The sequence below is a fragment of the Salvia hispanica genome, chromosome 5 (assembly GCF_029641045.1).
Source record: "Salvia hispanica isolate PSC_SH4W2 chromosome 5, Shi_PSC_v1, whole genome shotgun sequence".
NCBI classification, from domain to species: Eukaryota; Viridiplantae; Streptophyta; class Magnoliopsida; order Lamiales; family Lamiaceae; genus Salvia; species Salvia hispanica.
In genome coordinates, this window is record NC_142696.1 from 6,673,943 (window position 1) to 6,693,099 (window position 19,157).

Below are 19,157 nucleotides of genomic sequence, written 5' to 3' on the forward strand. Positions count from 1 at the left end.
AAAATGGCCCAAACGGAGCCCACTTCAACCAATGCGCCAAGTCCAGATCCGCTCCATTTCACTAAGAGTGTCCACAATAGGGAGCCGCAGCTCCCGGGCAAGGGCTTGGCTGGCTGCGGCTCCCTATAGCTGAGGAAACGGAGGGCCTGTTAGAGTTTGTATACTAGAAATCACCTTTCGAGTGATTGAATACTGTTAAAACTCTTATTTTATTTTCTAAAGGAATAAACATATTATTTTTGTCATAATGTTGTTATGTTTTACATTTAATGGATGTTTATTACATGTTTAAATGTATAAGTAACTTAACAAAGTCTAAGTCTTTGTTTTAGTAGACCGGTTGTGGGCGTCGTTCACTTTAAGGTAACACGGTCAGTTCTAAACAAAGAAAAAGAAGAATTTCACAACCTAGATAGGCTTAGACTACCTATCGTGAAAGATTGCAATGTCAGTTCGATTATTTCTAAGCCTTACTGAAATAAGATGACATTGGTGTGGTATAGCACTGAATGGATCTAACAGCGAGACGGTCTTTATGCTATCTACTGAAAGACGAGGTCTTGTGAATTGTTATTTCTAAATCAATGTACATTAGCATTGAGCATACGGTATTGATTATGCACTACTTTGACTTACCAAATGGTGCGGGTTTTTCGCAACCCAATAAGCCTGAGATATTGGGTAGTGGTGATTAATATCTAGTGGTGCTAGGATTGCTATTATGTTGAATCGTGCGCGAGGTGAGTCTCGTTTGATAACATCCTCAAGAGAAGCTTGAAATAAAGTTTTATTATTCGGAACCTAGCTAGTTGGAGTTTAATTACTCTATGAATAATAAATAAGATTTTCTTGCTGAGTCCTCTATTGGAATAAATAAGATATTAATTAATTAAGTCCATAGCAGACAATAATTAATTAATGGATGTTTCTATCTTAAGCGCATGAAATAAATATAAAGTAATGGAAACCCGAAGTACTTATAATTTTGGATTTGGATGGGGAGTGCAATATTACTTCTGTAGTGGCTGCTCGTAATATTCCAATTTTAAGCTTATATTAAATTGGGTTTAATTTAATTAGTAAAAAACTAATTGGAGGAGCCCATATCCAAAGCCTTCCATAGATCCCTGTCTGGGCCCAATCTGTGACTTATTATAAATAGGAGAATAAAGGAGACAGAAAACAAAATTATTTTTCTTCCAAAAATTTCGAACCCTTCTCTTCATAGAAAAGGGGCGATTTCTTCTCCTCCGTGGGAAAGGATTCATGTCTTCTTTATTTAAGTCCTAGTACAGTGGTGATATCAACCCACCCTTATATCAGTTTACAGTTCGGGAACCAGACAGAAGATCCGTCATTTTGTACTAAAGATCTTCGCGTGGAGAAGGCGCTAGCTATCTTCGATTCTTTGGAAAATCTTCAAGGTATAATGGATAAACCGTAGAAAAGCATGTTTTAGGTTTCAATTAATTTAAAGCATGTTTTATTTGAGTTATGAGCATGATACATGTGATAATTACGCGAATAGAATTTGTCTAAATAATCTGCTAAATAGATCAGAATTATTATGTAATTGATTTATGTGAGCGCTTCCGCTGCCAGTTCCTTCAGGGCCGTGGCGGGGTCGGAGGACATGGGCGCGCCACCTAGTTGGCGCGGACACGGCGCTTGGCGCAGCCCACAGCGCCCTATTGTAGCGGCCGAGAGCCGTGGCTCTGCCCAAGTCTTTTTTTTTCAAAATTTTTCTATAAATTTTTCATTTTATAGATTTTCACCTCAAACACATTTTACACCCTAATTTTCACTCTATATTTTTGTAGTCTCAATATGCAAGGTAGAGATGATAATTTTTTTTAATTATTATAGTCTGATAATTTTTATTCTAATTGAAATAAAATATACCAACAATTTAAAAAAATAATTAGATTTGTGACTGTGGCTTGTCTATTATTAGGGTGGACAAATTTTGTTTTGACTTAGACTTAGGCATGGGCTAACTATTATGGACACTCTAATGGATTGGCCCACAACGAAACTGGGCCGAGCTAGGCCGGGCCAGTCCGGCCAGTTTACTACGCCACCTACCAATACAGCAACCTCAATATTTAAATCCCCCAACCTTATTTCCAAATCCTCACGCCGCTATTTGAGGAAAACATCCCTACGTACCACTAGTTAAATCCCATCCAGCACACTCCCCGCCTCAATATTTTGAAAGCATATTTCACGTCGCAGCTTCTCTCTTTCCCATTCTCTATTCTCTTTCTCAACCCAGTGTAGGTGATACGTGCATATCTCTATTATTATATTATCATATCTTTTCCATATCTTTATTAATTAGATAATTAGTGATTTGTCTTATCTTTTTCATATATGTTTAGGATATTTTCTCGTTCCTTAAGTTAGGGTATTTAACATTATAAATAGGTGTCATTGTTATTCCTTTCAATTATTGAATGAATGAATATATGAATTTACGTTTCTTTTTGTTTTATTTTACGCACTTTGTTTAAGCTTGAGTTGTCGACGGGATCCCGCCTTCCGGGACTTCTCTTTTATCGTCTCCGGAACCTTGATAAGGGAAATACCCTTATCAAATTGGTGCTTTCATCCTCGAACTCATGGCTGAATTCAATCTCTTTTCATGGCCGGAGATATCGCAAGCATCCGAAGACTTGCAACTGAATTCAATAGCTGCAACGTTGGAATATATCCTTGCTTGGCATAACCGACTCGAGACCCGATTGATTGATCATGAGCGTAGGTCAGCAGCCACGCTCCCTCCATTGCGCCCAGAACCTGACCCACCCGATGGAACCCCACTGTACGCAGCCGCACAACCGCAATTCCAGTTCACCTCCTACCAGCCACCATCGGCTCCTTACCAGCAAGAGATATACCCGCCACTGGAACCTTTATACCAGCAGCCGCAGCCGCAACCGACATATGGGCCTATTCTGTACTTGTTGTCGCAACCCCATCACCAAAATCCTAACACTTATGGGTACCCGCCTGCGCCGCCTCAACAGCTACAACCGGTTTGAACCCAACTCCCGACCTGCTGGGACCCACCACAGGCGTGGCAGCCCTCCGCTTGGGAACAACCCGCTCCGTATTCCGACCAGCTTGATCGGCAGAAGGCATATCAGCCTTACACTCAGCCCCCACACGCTGACCAGCAGCCCTATGCATGACCAATTTGATAAGGGTATTTCCCTTATCAAGATGTCAGAGACGATAAAAGAGATAAAAGAGAAGTCCCGGAAGGCGGGATCCCGTCGACAACTCAAGCTTAAACAAAGTGCGTAAAATAAAACAGAAAGAAACGTAAATTCAGATATTCATTCATTCAATACTTGAAAGGAATAACAATGACACCTATTTATAATGCTAAATACCCTAACTTAAGGAACAAGAAAATATCCTAAACATATATGGAAAAGATAAGATATATCACTAATTATCTAATTAATAAAGATATGGAAAAGATATGATAATATAATAATAGAGATATGCACGTATTAGTAGGACTGTAGGTAATAATCTAGATATGTAGAAAAGAAGGGTGCAAGAGATGGGGGCGAACCTATTTGACGCGTTCGGTCTTTATCGTCAATGATTATGTTAAGTATTCTCTCTGTCTCAACTAAATTAAATTATTTTCTTTTCTGAAAAGAACAAAACATCATATCACTCTTAATTTATTTCATCCCCTATTTTACACTTCGTTTATATTTTCTACTTTATTCATCTCTCCTACTTTTCAACACAATTTATTATTTTTCGTACTCAAAGTTTTTTTTTTGGCTCAATAAACCCTAAACCCTAAACCCTAAACATGATAATACACACAAACATGATATTGGCGAGCACCTACCAAATCCAAGGATGACCATAGCTTTGACGACAGTAAAACATGCTTGTAGAACTCCAAAGGTTTTTCGACATATTTCGAGCATACTCTTGATTCAGAGAAAAAAAAAAGTGTATTGAATGATATATTTATAGATGAGTTTTAGAGATATTTGGGAATAAAGATAATTGAGAATATAGTTTGTTAAATAACAAATATACTTCAAATTTTTAAAAGAATATAAAATTAAATTATATCCTGCATTTTTTTATAATATAAAAAATAAAAAATTACAAATGATGCCCATTCAAAAAGAGACGAGTGGGTTTCACGGCGAGATCCGATTAGGTGAGTGGGGCCAGGTGCATGGAGAGAGAGCCCCAGCCGTCACTCGGCCAAGTGAGAGATACTACTCCCCATCTGTTAATATGAGTCCCATATCTACATTAATAATTTTGTAACAATTTTTTTTCTATGTATCTGTCTTATTTAGAAATTACTCCATATCCATCGTTTAAAGAGTCATTTTGATTTGCATAAATTTTAAAAAATTATTTGACCTGAAGAAAATTATAGGTTAGGACCCATATTCAGTACTCCTTCCGTCCCACTTTAGGAGTCTGGGTCTCAATATTATTGTTTCTCTTACTTTATTATTTCTCCATTTTAACTATTTACAATTTTTTACAAAACGAGTGTGCAAAAATGACCGGGACTCCTAAAGTGGGACGAAGGGAACGTTAATTTTATAATGGATTGTGAATGTACAAAATAAGTAGAATGTGGGGTCCACATAAGTGGGATAAAGCTTTAAATGATGGACAAGGGGTATACGTATTAAAACTTGCATCATTCCAAAATCGTCCATATTTTTTTTTCTACCAAAAGTATAGTGTACTCCCTCTGTTCTATTAGCATTGGAACATATTCCTTTTTAGGTTGTTCCATTATAGTTGGTTCATTTAATTTTTTGGCAAAATACAAAGCACTTCAACTCTCTTATTTTATCTTTTTTCTTACTTTATTTCACTTATTTTGTTTTCTCACAATTTTCCTACTCCACTCGCTCTTCTATTTTATCCTAATTATATTTAATTTATTAGCTAGATATAATTTTTAATTTTTATATACTAATAAAATACTCACTCCGTCCAAGAAAAATAGATAAATTTGTAAATGACATAAATTTTAATGCATAATTAGTAGAGTAAGAATGAGGGAGAAAAATGTAGTGGAAGTAGTATTAGTGGATTGTGGGGTCCATATTTAGAATAATGTGTATGATTAGTATTGATTTAAAATTTTCTTTTTTAGAATTAGTCTAATTTTGGTGGATTGCGCAAAATGATACTCCCTCCGTCCGACGTTACTTGCGGCGTTTCTTTTCGGCACGAGATATAAGAAAGTTGTGTTTAGTGGGTTAAATAAAACAAAGTAGAATCGAGAATAAAGTAAAAGAGATGATAGAGAGTAAAATAAAAGAAAGGATAAAGTATGTATAACTAGATGTCTTACTTTTGGCTAAAAAGAGAAATGATTCAAATAACTTGAGAAAATTCTAAATGAAATATAACTTAAATAACTTAGAAGAGGAGTAAAATTTATTATTATGAAAGAACGACAAACAAACTTAACAAGGTTGTCACTTAGAAAAGGAGTAAATTTATTACTCCCTTCGTCCCCAAAGAGTATGAATTATTTTCTTTTTCGTCCGTTCCTAGACAGTATGAACTTTCTAAATTAGAAAATGTCAAACAACATACTATCTCTATACATTATTTTATTTACAACTTATACTATTAGCGTTAACACTTATACCATTATAATAATGTGGACCGATTCTCCACTAACATAATTTTCATTACCCTCTCTCTCTCTTACTTTTCTCCTTATTTATTAAAATTCGTCCCAAACCTAAAGCGTGTACTCTTTCCTCTTTTGGGGATGGAGGGAGTATGGGGTGGGATCCTCTGCTGTGCATTTCAGCACAGCAGCCTCTACTGCTCCATACAAATTATTAAAATAATACTTTTTCTGTCCCATTAAAAATGCAACGTTTTTCTTTTTAGGTTGTCCCATTACAAATGAAACGTATTCTAAAACGGAAACAACTCTATCTCTACTTTTTCATCTCTCTTACTTTACTATACTCACAAAACAACACTATATAAAATCTCGTGCCGATTCTCAAATATTTCATTTTCAATGGAACAGAGGGAGTATATTTTCACTTAATGAATTTTATTTAATTTTCTTACTTATTTTATTTCTTTGTGTGAAGCAGCTGGGACTACTATGTTGAAATGCACAACAGAGGATCCCCATTCAGTAGTATTACTCCCTCCGTCCACAAACAATAGATCTATTGTTGTTTGGCACGGGTTTTAATGTAGAATTAATAAAGTAAGAGAGATGAGGAGAAAAGTAGGTAAAGTAAGAGAGATAGGGAGAAAAAGTGAGTAAATTATGAGGAGGGAAGAAAAAGTGGAAAAAGTATGAGAGATAAACTTTCAATTTTTAGAAAGTGATCTATTTTTTATGGACGTTCCAAAATAGTAAAAATGATCTATTTTTGTGGACGGAAGGAGTACGAAATAGCGACAAACAAACAAACAAGGTTGTCAGTTTCACGTGCAATCCAACTACTTCAATACCAACTTCAGGCAGATGAAATAACTAACAAAAAAAAATATCATGATCTAATTACAGCTAGCACATTGGTTCATGTAACCCAATTGTTCAGCTTTTCAACCCAAACAAATCGCATATGGGAGATAAATAGGGCATACCTTTATTTGAAGCATATGATATTTGTGGAAATTACTCTGGCGTGGAAAATAGAATCGACATATACATCACCATTGGAATTCATGTTATTGTGGGAATATTTATTATTGACAGGACGATGGATGACTGTCATATGAGAGTGGAAATATCGGAAAATTAAAGAAAATATTCAGTACCCCTTTCATTCTTGTTACACGTCGTCGGTTTTGAAAATAATATTTATTGAGTTCAATTGAAAAAATAAATTATTCTTGTTACACATCATTAATTTTAAAAATAATATTTATTGAGTTCAGTTAAGAAAATAAAAAAATACTACTGATCAACTTATTCTTGGCGAGCAAAAATCTAAGTAGTCAAGGCATACCACATGGCAATGTTATATGGTATGTCCCACTAATAATACTTTGACAAAGCCATTATGGATGCTCTAAAAATCCCTCTAAAAATATTATTAGTGGGATAATACCACGTCACATTGCCACGTGGTATTCCTTGACCACTAAATTTTTGCTCTTTTTGGCATGGGATAAAATTTATATTTATTGAGTAAAGTTGATAGAATAAAGTTAGAGAGATAAATAACAAATAAAGTAGGAGAAAGTATTTACTAAAAAAATCAATAACTTAAGTTGAGAAAACTTAAAATGGAAAAATTGATCATTTCAGATGAGACGAAGAAGTTGTGTATATAGATCAATGAATGAATAGGTTGAAGACGTTTAGTTTTTTGCAATTATAAAATCTTCAATTTTTATAACAAAAAGGTAATTAACGTCAATATTAGAACATCGTTTGAAATAGCATTGAAATAGTAACTTAGATGGCTTCTGAAAATTTTGTGAATATTAATTTTTACAATTAACGTTGAATATTTATTATGATTTGTAGTATGAATCTAGCTAGATAATTCAAGAATATTGTATATCAAGAACCAAATTAATATAATCTTCCAATGCATATTTTTTTAATCCCCTGTCCACATTTTTCCGTCATCATCGATAGTGATCGATGATTTTATCAAATTAATAATAATTCAATTCGATCACGTACGACGGCAATAACATGGTTGAATTAGGTAACAAAATTGGTTCCAACTCATTTCACTAAGGACTGCAGTCGCGTTTCGAAGGTGTGGAGTTTGGACAGTTCAGTTCTTAAGTTTTATATAGTATTATGTGAAGCGAAGTGTAATTCAATGCCAAGAAAACAAAGTTTTATCGAATATGCTATATGCTAGGAGCAATTTGGAGAATTCAGTAATTGATTATTTTCAGGCTTAAATCAATGGAACAGTCACCTATTGCAAAGAATGTTGGAAATGTAAAAATGTTAGAGATGGAGTAAAATCCATATATATTTTTTTAATTTCATCAGACATATAAAAATGTTAGAGTCTTAGAGATGGAGTAAAATCCATATATATTTTTTTAATTTAATCGACATAGACATTATATTTCTCATTTATCTTTTTTAATTAGTATATAAATCTCATCTGAATGATATGTTATATTATATGAGCACCACTCTCGTTTGATGCACGCTAAGTGTTATTTATTTTAATTTATATATTTAATTTGATTCTAGTACATTAAAAATGTTATTAAAAATTTTAATTTCACAAAATTCATAAAAATCAAAGCTTAATTTTTTTTTGTTTTCTCTATAATTTCAAATAAATAAATAAAATAACAAATCAATCTTTGATTTTTATGAATTTTGTGAAATTAAAAGTTTCAATAATTTTTTTAACATATTAGAATCAAACAAAATATATATATCAAAACGAATAACATTAAACATGCATCAAACGAGAATAGTGCTAAGTAGCATATCATTCCTCATGAATCTCATAATCTACTCATCCATTTTACTCATATTTTATTATAAAATTAATATATATATATATATATATATATATATATATATATATATAGGTATAGGGGTGCACTAGGGTGTCACCATAGATAGGATAACATCATACCACCAATATAGTCCGTTAGATCTCATCTATGGACGCCTAGGATTAAGTTTCGTGAAAAAACACGGGTTTGCAGTCTACTGTATTAGATATTGCAGTCGTGGTAAACTGCAATATTGTTGTAGTAAGACTGCAATATTCAATGAACAGCACTGCAATCTGGTAACGTAAAATTAAAAATTTCCTATTTTACCCTTCCGTATTTTTACACGTGGCAGCATGACAAGCACACGATTTTTAGATCTAATGGCCTAAAATGGTGATATGGTGTTACAATCTAGAGGGTTGTCATTTTAGTACATCCATATATATATATATATATATATATATATATATATATTCTACTCCATATTATAAAGTCTATATTTTAAAAAAAAATTGAAAAAACCGAGCAGAGTTAAAAGTGTGACACATATTTTGCGGATGGAATGCATTGAGCTGCAATAGCAAAATCTGGTGGATAGTCAATGATATTAACAACATTCAAATATTTAATCTCAGAGTCAGTACACTCCTAATAAGTCCTAACAATCCGTTGTCGAAAAACTCAAGCTTTGCCAGTGCCTTTGTTTTTATCCTTGTCCATAAACTCATCCAGCTTGTCATCGAGTTCTTGCACCTGCATGTTTTGTTATCAAATTAATTATAAGCTCTAATTAATCACCTTTTAAATTTTTGTTTTATAGTAGTATGAATAACATGTAACGTGAATATTAAAAAATCGATCAAATAAAATACACCTTCCACTCACAATGTTGTTGCTGGTTTTGAGAAATGTTAGTCAACAGTCAAAAGAAAGAAAAGCTGGCAGCTTACTTCACGTGCCTATCATGGCCACTAGTAAATAATGCGCCATCTTCATTTTCTTTTTATCAACCCAATAATTGTTGGCAATAATTATTTTCTTAAGTGATAATTAAAGCATCCGATATGGACATAAAATAGAAAGTAAGTATAATTTCATAAATGTAAATTGAAAAAAAAAACATACCATGTCCATTAAATCGCTGACTTTATCTGCCCCATCAGATGTATTTTCAGCAAGCTTTTCCACAAAAGTAACGGCCTCCTTCAGCCGGCCTTCCGGCATCGCCGCCTTCAGCTCCTCCGCCGCTTTGTCCACCTCGTCGGCGATATTCTCCACCGTGTCCGCTATTTTCTCCACCGTCTGCGACGCCGCCTCGATTTGCTCTACACATCGATCAGTTTCTCAATTAGTTATAATTATTTCGAATCTACAATGATTAATTAATTAATTATAAATCGCTTACTTGTAAATGCAACTATCCTTTGGATCATAAGTGGTACACCCACAGTTAATGCGAAAATTCCAGCAAGCCTGCAACAATTAATTAATTAAACATAGTTGATTTGATCCACTAATTGTGTGATTTTTTTGAAATTTAGAGAAACTTACAATGGATTGTCTCCGATAAATGGTATGCCGGAGAGAGGATTTGAAACGATGATTTCTCCGGCGATCTCCGGGGTGGCTCTCCGGACAACAAAGTCCCTAAAAATTGAAACCCCAAATTAATTTACAAAAAATGTACTAATAACACATTTTATAATTTTAATATAAAGCTCATGTGACACAATATTTACTTGTTTGATGGTCTTGTTGATTGAGATCTGTGGAAATTACTCCGGCGAAGAAATGAGCAGTGGCCATCATGACTGGGAAGATTTTTGTTGATGTGAGTGGTTTGGTGAAGAGCTATTATGTGAGTGGAAGTAGAGATGGAAGCCATCGAAATACAACTACTACTTGTGTTAATGTTTTTTTATTGCGGGATCTGAATATATATTGCTTGCAAGGTGTAAACGAGTTGAATTGACTCTGTTGTCATAGAAAAATGGAATAATTCAAATTTTGGGTGCAATAATTTTAAGCATACAGTATGTATCCTTGAAATTTCCTCGACCTTCACGTGTGACCTCGTGCTCAAATAATATTTTAATTGTATTTTTCTCGTGGAGAATCAGGCAGCCAAGTTGCTGTGTGCAAAAGTAAATGTCGTGTGGTTCCCACGGGTATATAATTGACTCCTAAATAAGTTGTACATGAGAATTAATTATTTTAACGTCTGCTATTAATCTGATTTCAAATTTTAATTATATTTTGGTGTTGCAGTATTTAAAAAACTAGTCTAAATATCTACTCCTCAAATATTTTGTATCGTAGTATTGTAGTAGTATTTAAAAAACTAGTCTAAATATCTACTCCTCAAATATTTTGTATTGTACCATACATGTGTTTTGAGTTTTTCACCTACCAGGAGAAACCACATCATGTGATTGTAACGTATGTGAGACACTGAGATTGGACTATTTAGTGAAAGTTATTTATTCCATTGCATCTAATAAAGATTCGCCTGTCCATCAGTTCGACGTCACTACTGTATTTCTTCGTGGAGAGCTGGCCAATACGGTTTACATGGAGCCGCTGCCAGGATTCACAAAGGAGTTTGGACAGGAAAAAGTGTGTAAGCTCAAGAACACGTTGTATAGATTGAAGCAGTCACCCAGAGCCTAGTTTAGAAAGTTCACCAGAGTTATGAAGAAACCTGAAATCGAGCAAAGCAATTCAGGCCACATGTTGTTTCTCAAGAAACAAGACAACAAGCAAGATCACATGTCTTATGTAGACGACATGATTATCACAGCCAGCTAAAGAAGAATTTGTTTGCAGAATTCGTAATGAAGAATTTGGGTCTTTAAAAATACTTTCTAAGGATAAAGGTGCTAAGATTAGAACGAGGAATCTTTACCAATCAGAGGAAATACATACTTAATTTATTAGCTGAAGCTGGGATGATAGATTCCAAACCAACCGATACACTCATGATTCAAAACCATGGCATGTATTGTTGAGGGGGTTGCACCAAAAATTAATTTATCTCTCACATACTAAGACTTGACACAACTTATGCTGTTGGAGTGGTTAGTCATTTCATGCATGCCCCACATATGAGTCACTGGGAAGTAGTCTTAAGAATTGTTCAGACGATAGGTCATGAGATATTGTTTGCAATGAACAACCATTTGTACATTCACAGTGACAATTCTAATTGGGCAGGGAACCATATGTATAGAAATTCTACGGCTAGGTACTTCATATTCTTGGGAGGACTCTTGTAATTCGCAGAAGTAAGAAGCAAAAGATGGTGCTGTAGTGGCACTCTCAAGTGCAAAGGCAGATATCCGTGGCTTGAGCAAGATACTGTGGCTAAAAAAGTTGATGACGGAGCTTAACCTCCAACTGCCAAAGTCGTGCATATTGTATTGTGATTATAAGACTGCTATCTGTATTTCTGAAAATCCAGTTCTGTAGGAACAAACCAAACATGTGGGTGTGGATCGACATTTCATAAAAGAGAAATTCGAAGATAAAACTGTAAAACTAACGCTTGTCAAGTCAGAGGATCAACTAGCTTATATCCCAACAAATGTAGTGACTCGAAGATCTTTCACGAGGTTTTGGGCATGTTACTTAAATTGAGGGAGAGTGTTGAAAAGGAATTACAGTTCCTGCAATCAGGAAACAAATCAAGAAGAAATCAGCTAGTTGATTAGCTTATTAAGATTATCTCATCCCATATATAAATATTTACTAATCTATATATAAGACATGTATATTTCTACGACAAAGTGAATATACGAGAATTAAAATCACTCTTTTCGTCACAAACCATAGCAGAAGAGATTGTGTGTTAAGGATAATCTCCTCAACTGCGATTAATTTCTCCGTGAAGTCGCGGGAGCTTTGCCCGACGATCGCACACGTTCGAATTTAGGGTTTGGAAGAAGAAGACTGAAACTTTGCGTGAAAAATATTCTATTTCCTGAAGGTTGAAATAAAATACACGCCTATTTATATCTAGGACCCTAGGGTTGATTCGACCTACGATCCGGGAAAGAATCAACAAAGAAAACCCGGAAAGGAGCTTATAAATCGCTCGACGCTAAATAATTGAAATTACAATTAAAAGTTCAAAATACTACGTGAATTAAATAGAAATAACCACTAAATAAATTAGCTAATCAACTAACTAAATACTCTTTCTCCCAATGCTCAATGCTTGGCGAAGTCTGCGAAGTGGTCCGGTGGGCGCCGGTGACGGCGCGAACGATCCTTCGCTATGGTTCTCTCAGGCTCTCCGCTTCCACTGGCTCCCGTATCAAAGTCACTCTCCTCCATCCGTTGCACCGGTGTCTCTCCAAGGCGAGCTGAAGGCAGACTCGTATCAACTCCCCCCACCTTAGAAGCTTCCTTGTCCTCAAGAAGCAGCTCCGGGAACCTTCTCCTAACAACTTCCCATGGCTCCCAACTCGGCTGATCACCCCCGTCGTCGCCCCACTCCAACTGCACCTCCTCGACAGCAGCTCCGTCCTTCCATACTGACCTGCGATCCAGCACTCGCGTAGGTCGCACAACTGGACGTCCTTGGGAGAACTTCGACGGCCACGCCTCTGCATCACCATCCTTCCCCACGATGAAAGGCTTCAAAAGGCTCACATGGAACACATTGTGCACCCGACTCCCCTCGGGCAACTTCAGACGATATGCCACCTGGCCAATCCTCTCCAGCACCTCAAAAGGCCCATAGAAACGCCTAGCCAACTTCGTCGACAATGATCGCGCCACCGAATGCTGTCTGTACAACTGCAATTTCAATAACACCAGCTCACCTATCTCGAATTCCACATCGCGGCGGTGCTTATTGGCCGCCGTGCGCATCCGTTGTTGGGCACGTTCCAAATTTTGGCGAAGCTTCACAATCAAATCGCCCCGCTGCTGGATCATGATCGCCACATCAGGAGGCGTTGCCGCCGATGGCGGTGCAGCGATTAAGGACGGCGGATCCCGCCCATACAAGGCTGTGAATGGGGAAGTGCCCAAGCCTTCGTGAAAAAAGCAATTAAGCGCCAATTCCGCCCACGGTAAAAAATTGGCCCACTTAGCCGGTTTATCTGCTACAAACGCGCGGAGGTATTGCTCCAAACCTCGGTTGCGGACCTCCGTCTGCCCGTCCGATTGTGGATGATAAGCTGTGGAGAAATTGAGCTTAGTACCGCTCAGCCGCAGCATGTCCTCCCACACCTCATTTAGAAAAACCGGGTCCCGATCCGACACCAAAGTTTTCGGGAATCCGTGATGCTTGACCACCGTATCAATGAAGACCGACGCCACCTTTAATGCATTGAAGTTCTTAGATAAAGGGGCGAAATGAGCATATTTAGTCAAGCGGTCCACCGCCACTAAGATTGTCGTGAACCCCCGTGATTGGGGAAGACCAGTAATGAAGTCCATGGACACGTCTTCCCAGACTTGTGATGGAATTGGGAGTGGTTGAAGCAGCCCCACCGGTTTCTGTGTTGAGTATTTCGTCGTTTGGCATTCGAAACACGACTCCACAAAACGTTTCACATCCTTTCTCATCCCCCGCCAATAGAAAACAGCTGCCAATCGTTTAAACGTGCGGTCAATACCCAGATGACCTGCCAACGGGGCGGCATGATACTCCAGCAAGAGCAATTCCTTAGCCCTCGAATCGGCGCTGACGTAGAAACGTCGCTTGTAATACAGCATGCCGTCGATCAGTTCCACCCCGGGATCAGCATTCCCCAACTCCAATGCCGCACGCATCGCTATTAAATCCGTCGTGCTGTCCACTTCGTCCCGCAAGATGGCTAGCACGTCAGGTACTGGTCGTGCCACTGCCGTGAGTAGGCGTGCGTCCTCGCGAGATCAGCGAAGTGATCCGTGGCCTCGGTTACGGCCTGGTCTGCCGGCGACTCGGCAGCCTCGGTCAGCGGAGCTGGACCCGTCTCCATGTCTCTTCTGGACAATGCATCAGCCACTTTGTTAGACGCCCCCGTCTTGTATTCAATACAGAATTTGTATCCCATCAATTTCCGCGCATAGAACTGTTGGTCTGGCGTTTGGATAATCTGTTGCAACAACTCTTTCAAGCTTTTTTGATCATTCCGAATCACAAATTCCCTACCAAGTAGATACTGCCGCCACTTCTGTACTGCCTCCACGATCGCGTACAATTCTTTGTGATAAGTCGAGGAAATGCGACGCTTGGGCCCAAGCTTCTTGCTAAAAAACGCCAAAGGATGACCGTCTTGAAGCAAAACCGCGCCAATACCAAAATCAGACGCATCCGTCTCCAAGTAGAAAGTCTTGGTAAAATCCGGCAAACGGAGAACCGGGGCAGATGACATAGCCGTCTTCAAAGCCGTGAAGCTAGCTTCCGCAGCGGGTGACCATAGAAAGGCCTCCTTTTTCAGTAACTCCGTGAGAGGCCCTGCGATAGATGCATAGTGTTGCACAAACCGCCGGTAGTACCTCGTTAACCCCAAGAAGCCGCGGAGCTGATGTACAGATTTGGGAACCGGCCAAGCGTGCATAGCGTCGATCTTGGACGGATCCGCCTTGAGTTGCCCCTCCGCAATCAGGTGACCGAGGTATTCGACCGTGGTACACGCAAAGGTGCATTTAGAGAGTTTAATAAAAAACTTACTCTTCGTCAAGATAGTCAAAACCTCGTTCAGATGGCGGACATGAGATGGTAAGGTGGGGCTGTAGATTAGGATGTCGTTGAAGAAAACGATGACGAATTGTCGCAGAAAAGGCCGAAACAAATTATTCATGGCCGCCTGAAATGTTGACGGTGCGTTTGTTAGCCCAAACGGCATTACCAGAAATTCGAAGTGGCCATTGTGAGTGCGAAATGCCGTCTTAAAAATATCCTCCTCACACATCCGAATCTGGTGGTACCCCGAACGCAGATCCAGCTTAGTGAAGAACCGCGCCGCGCCTAGCTCATCAAAAAGCTCATCCGTTGTCGGTATCGGAAAGTGGTCTGGCACCGTTGCTGCATTCAAGGCTCGATAATCAATACAGAAACGGAAGGACCCATCCTTCTTCCTGATCAACAATACAGGTGAAGAGAACGGGCTCTGACTGGGGTGAATGATGCCCGCCTCCAACATCTCTCTAACCTGGCGCTCTATCTCCGTCTTCTGAAAGTACGGGTATCGGTATGGCCGCACGTTGACCGGCTTCGACTCCGGAAGTAAATGAATTCTATGGTCGAATGGCCTCTTAGGAGGCATCCCAGCCGGCAACCCAAACACCTTATCGTGAGCGCCCAAGACTGCCAAGATCTCCTCCGGCAGATTCGCGGGGAACGCGATTGCCTCTACTGCAGCAGGCTGCTCCTCCTGTTGAGGCAGCTGGACCAACTCATACATCTCTGGCACGCCCTGCAAGGTCAATAAAGAAGCAAACTGGCGCAAAGAAGCCACTCGAGCCACCGGTGGAACCAACTTCAGACAAATATGTTCTCCATTTCGCACAAATTCCAGCGTTGCGGTGTCATAGTCATTTGTCACACGGCGAAGGGACTTCAGCCACATCCTCCCCAAAATCACGTCCGGCCCATGAATCGGCAGAATGTGCAAATCCACCAGAAACACATGATTCTGCACCACTATCCTTGTTTGCTGACTAACCCATGAGCACAAAAGAAACTCTCCATTGCCAACATATACTCGGAAAGGGCGAACCTTGTGTAGGGGCAGCGCCAATTTCTCAGCCACACGGGGATGTAGGAAGTCGTGTGAACTCCCGTGTCCACCAAAATGCGCACCTCCGTCGCCCCAACAGCTCCTACCAACTCGATTGCATCTTCTTTCTGACGCCACTCCATCGCATAAATATGCGAGATATCTGTGGTCACAATCTGAGTATCCTGCAACTCTTCATCCTCATCTCTCTGATCGTCATCCGAGTCATCATCCACGCCCATGTAAACCAGAAATTTTCCGCGACAGTTGTGGCCTTCCACCCACTTCTCTGGGCACCACCAACATAGTCCCAAGCGCGACCTCTCGGCCTTCGCTTCCCTCGACAACCGTAGTACCGGAAGCTTAGAATATTCAGAAAATTTTTGCTGGTTTGGGCGAGATACCTGCTGTGGCTGCTGCTGTTGTGCCGACGGCGGCCCCTGCTGCTGAAACCCCGACTGACGCTGCTCAAACCGCCCACCGCTGTGGCGCTGGAACCCCGACGAAGGCTGCGTTCTTTCAATGCAGCTGTCGTACTCCACTGCCAATGCCATCGCTGCGGCGATCGATCCCGGAAATGCTGATGTTTCACCTGGTTTTTGACCGGTTGCGGTAGGCCCTTTATGTAAATAGGCAGGAGAATATATTCCGGTACCCCGCGCGCCCGGTTCAACATCGTCTCGAACGTCGCATTGTAATCAGTCAGTAATCCTGTCTGTTTCAGTTTAGCAATGAGACCAATAAAATTCTGGAAGCATTGAGGATCAAAGCGGCGACGAACATCCTCCAAGAAATCTGCCCAATTCGCGTCTGGATTATTCTCCCGATAATTAAAGATCCATTCCGACGCCTGTCCTTCAAACATCATCACCACATAATGAAGTCTATGATCCTCTGGAGTCCCCATGTGGTCAAAATAATATTGGACCCTCGAGATCCAATTAGCTGCCTCAGATCCATCGAAGCGCGGAGGCTTCATCTTCTCATAGCGTGGTTTCTCAGAACGAAAGTGATGCAGGTCTGAATATCCGCCTGTGTGCTGTCTGCTCTCCTGAATATCCCAGGTCGTCGGTTGCCTGGCATGGTTGTACCCTTCTGACCGATGATTGGGGTTATCCCACGCCGTCGATTGTCTGCCACGGCGGTCATACCCGAGACGCTCCCACGCAGCTGATTCCGGGGGTGCTGAACGGTACTGATTGCGGGAGGATGCGCCTACAACTTCCAACATCGGCTGTGTCACGACCGACGTGGCCGCCGTTGTCAGTGCCCGCGGTCTCGATGCCTCCCCTCGCCATCCCTGAACGTCTGCATAGGGTGGGTCGGGATCAGGCCTGGGCGGCGGTGTAGGTATAGTTGATCGTCTCTCCGCCGCGTCTAGCCGGGCTTCAACCCTAGCCAACGATGCCAGAACGTGTTCCATGGCTAGCGCCGGCGCGTTCAAAGGGGCCGTCGATGATGGCAGCGGCTCCAGCCCGCGAATGATGGGCGACGTAGTCGGTGGTACAAATCGATTCGACATAGATAGTGAGCTCGAGATGAAGGCACCACTTGTTAAGGATAATCTCCTCAACTGCGATTAATTTCTCCGTGAAGTCGCGGGAGCTTTGCCTGACGATCGCACACGTTCGAATTTAGGGTTTGGAAGAAGAAGACTGAAACTTTGCGTGAAAAATATTCTATTTCCTGATGGTTGAAATAAAATACACGCCTATTTATATCTAGGACCCTAGGGTTGATTCGACCTACGATCCGGGAAAGAATCAACAAAGAAAACCCGAAAATGAGCTTATAAATCGCTCGACGCTAAATAATTGAAATTACAATTAAAAGTTCAAAATACTACGTGAATTAAATAGAAATAACCACTAAATAAATTAGCTAATCAACTAACTAAATACTCTTTCTCCCAACGCTCAATGCTTGGCGAAGTCTGCGAAGTGGTCCGGTGGGCGCCGGTGACGGCGCGAACGATCCTTAGCTATGGTTCTCTCAGGCTCTCCGCTTCCACTGGCTCCCGTATCAAAGTCACTCTCCTCCATCCGTTGCACCGGTGTCTCTCCAAGGCGAGCTGACGGCAAACTCGTATCATTGTGGCTGTATACATAGGTGAGGTCATCAATGTGGTCAAGGAGAAGGTTCACTAGATTTGCGGAAAGGAGAATATTTTCATTTTTAATTTGTGTAATATGATCATATATTTTATTCATATTTCTTATAATATATGTTTTTCTGTAGAAATATAAAAATACTTTATAATTTTTGGCCTAAAATCAATTAGACACATAAAATTTTAAAAAATGTATCTTTCCCAATCGTCTCTATTATTTCACTTGAAAAGAAATAAGTATATGAGTCAAATAATCCAATCCTTACAAATACATGAATCCAATCCATTTATTTAGTATTTTTTTCTCATATTTATAAAGTTATGTAGAAAAGTTTATTTTAAAATCATATGGTACTAATCTTTGCAGAGAGAGAGAGATAGTCAAAACTCTTTGAAGAGATATAAGAGAGCAGCTGCTTGAGGGGCAAAAATATGTGGCATTTTGGGTTCTTGATCTATTGGGCCTTTATTCAATAAATTTCACCTTGGATATTTAGTACTAAGAGAATTGGGCCAATCCAAAGATCTAGTCTGCTTATTAATTTAGTATCTAGAAATTAAATTGCATAATAAATACTCCATCCAGATCTCTTTTTCCATTTTTACTTCTCCACAAAATTAGTCATTCACTATAAATTTTTTTTCCTGTTTATCTTTATTCTATTTTATCAATTTTATATAATTACAACTCACATCATATATTACCAAAATTATTAATAGTACATAGAGGTAATGTTATATTATTCTAAATAAATATATATAATTTTACAATTTCATGAAAATAATTTAACTACAGAGATTATAATCTACGAGAACTTAATCGAGATAACTGTTTTTAATGATTA

General features: G+C 39.2%; 2 protein-coding genes across 2 annotated transcripts; both read right to left on the minus strand.

The window, feature by feature from the left end:
* Positions 1-9,036: 9,036 nt before the first annotated feature.
* Positions 9,037-10,448, minus strand: LOC148924272 (uncharacterized). The gene is made up of 5 exons (XM_089058522.1): positions 10,227-10,448; positions 10,039-10,134; positions 9,893-9,960; positions 9,613-9,812; positions 9,037-9,240 (listed from the first exon to the last, which is right to left on the minus strand). The coding sequence occupies exons 1-5, from the start codon at positions 10,370-10,372 to the stop codon at positions 9,169-9,171; spliced, it is 582 nt and encodes a 193-aa protein (XP_088914648.1). The 5' UTR covers positions 10,373-10,448; the 3' UTR covers positions 9,037-9,168.
* A 3,867-nt stretch (positions 10,449-14,315) lies between these two features.
* LOC148924273 (uncharacterized) lies at positions 14,316-17,724 on the minus strand. Its single transcript, XM_089059038.1, has 3 exons — positions 16,941-17,724; positions 16,203-16,794; positions 14,316-16,143 (listed from the first exon to the last, which is right to left on the minus strand). The coding sequence occupies exons 1-3, from the start codon at positions 17,722-17,724 to the stop codon at positions 14,316-14,318; spliced, it is 3,204 nt and encodes a 1,067-aa protein (XP_088915164.1).
* Between the last annotated feature and the right edge of the window lie 1,433 nt (positions 17,725-19,157).

Coding starts and splice junctions, on each gene's coding strand:
- LOC148924273 (XM_089059038.1), bottom strand. CDS start 17,724: ATGTCGAATCGATTTGTACCACCGACTACGTCGCCCATCATTCGCGGG. Junction 16,795..16,940: donor ATGCTTCCAGAATTTTATTG/GTCTCATTGCTA, acceptor GTCAAAAACCAG/GTGAAACATCAGCATTTCCG. Junction 16,144..16,202: donor TGGCGCTGCCCCTACACAAG/GTTCGCCCTTTC, acceptor CTCATGGGTTAG/TCAGCAAACAAGGATAGTGG.
- LOC148924272 (XM_089058522.1), bottom strand. CDS start 10,372: ATGGCTTCCATCTCTACTTCCACTCACATAATAGCTCTTCACCAAACC. Junction 9,961..10,038: donor TTTATCGGAGACAATCCATT/GTAAGTTTCTCT, acceptor TAATTGTTGCAG/GCTTGCTGGAATTTTCGCAT. Junction 9,241..9,612: donor TCAGCGATTTAATGGACATG/GTATGTTTTTTT, acceptor CAAAACATGCAG/GTGCAAGAACTCGATGACAA.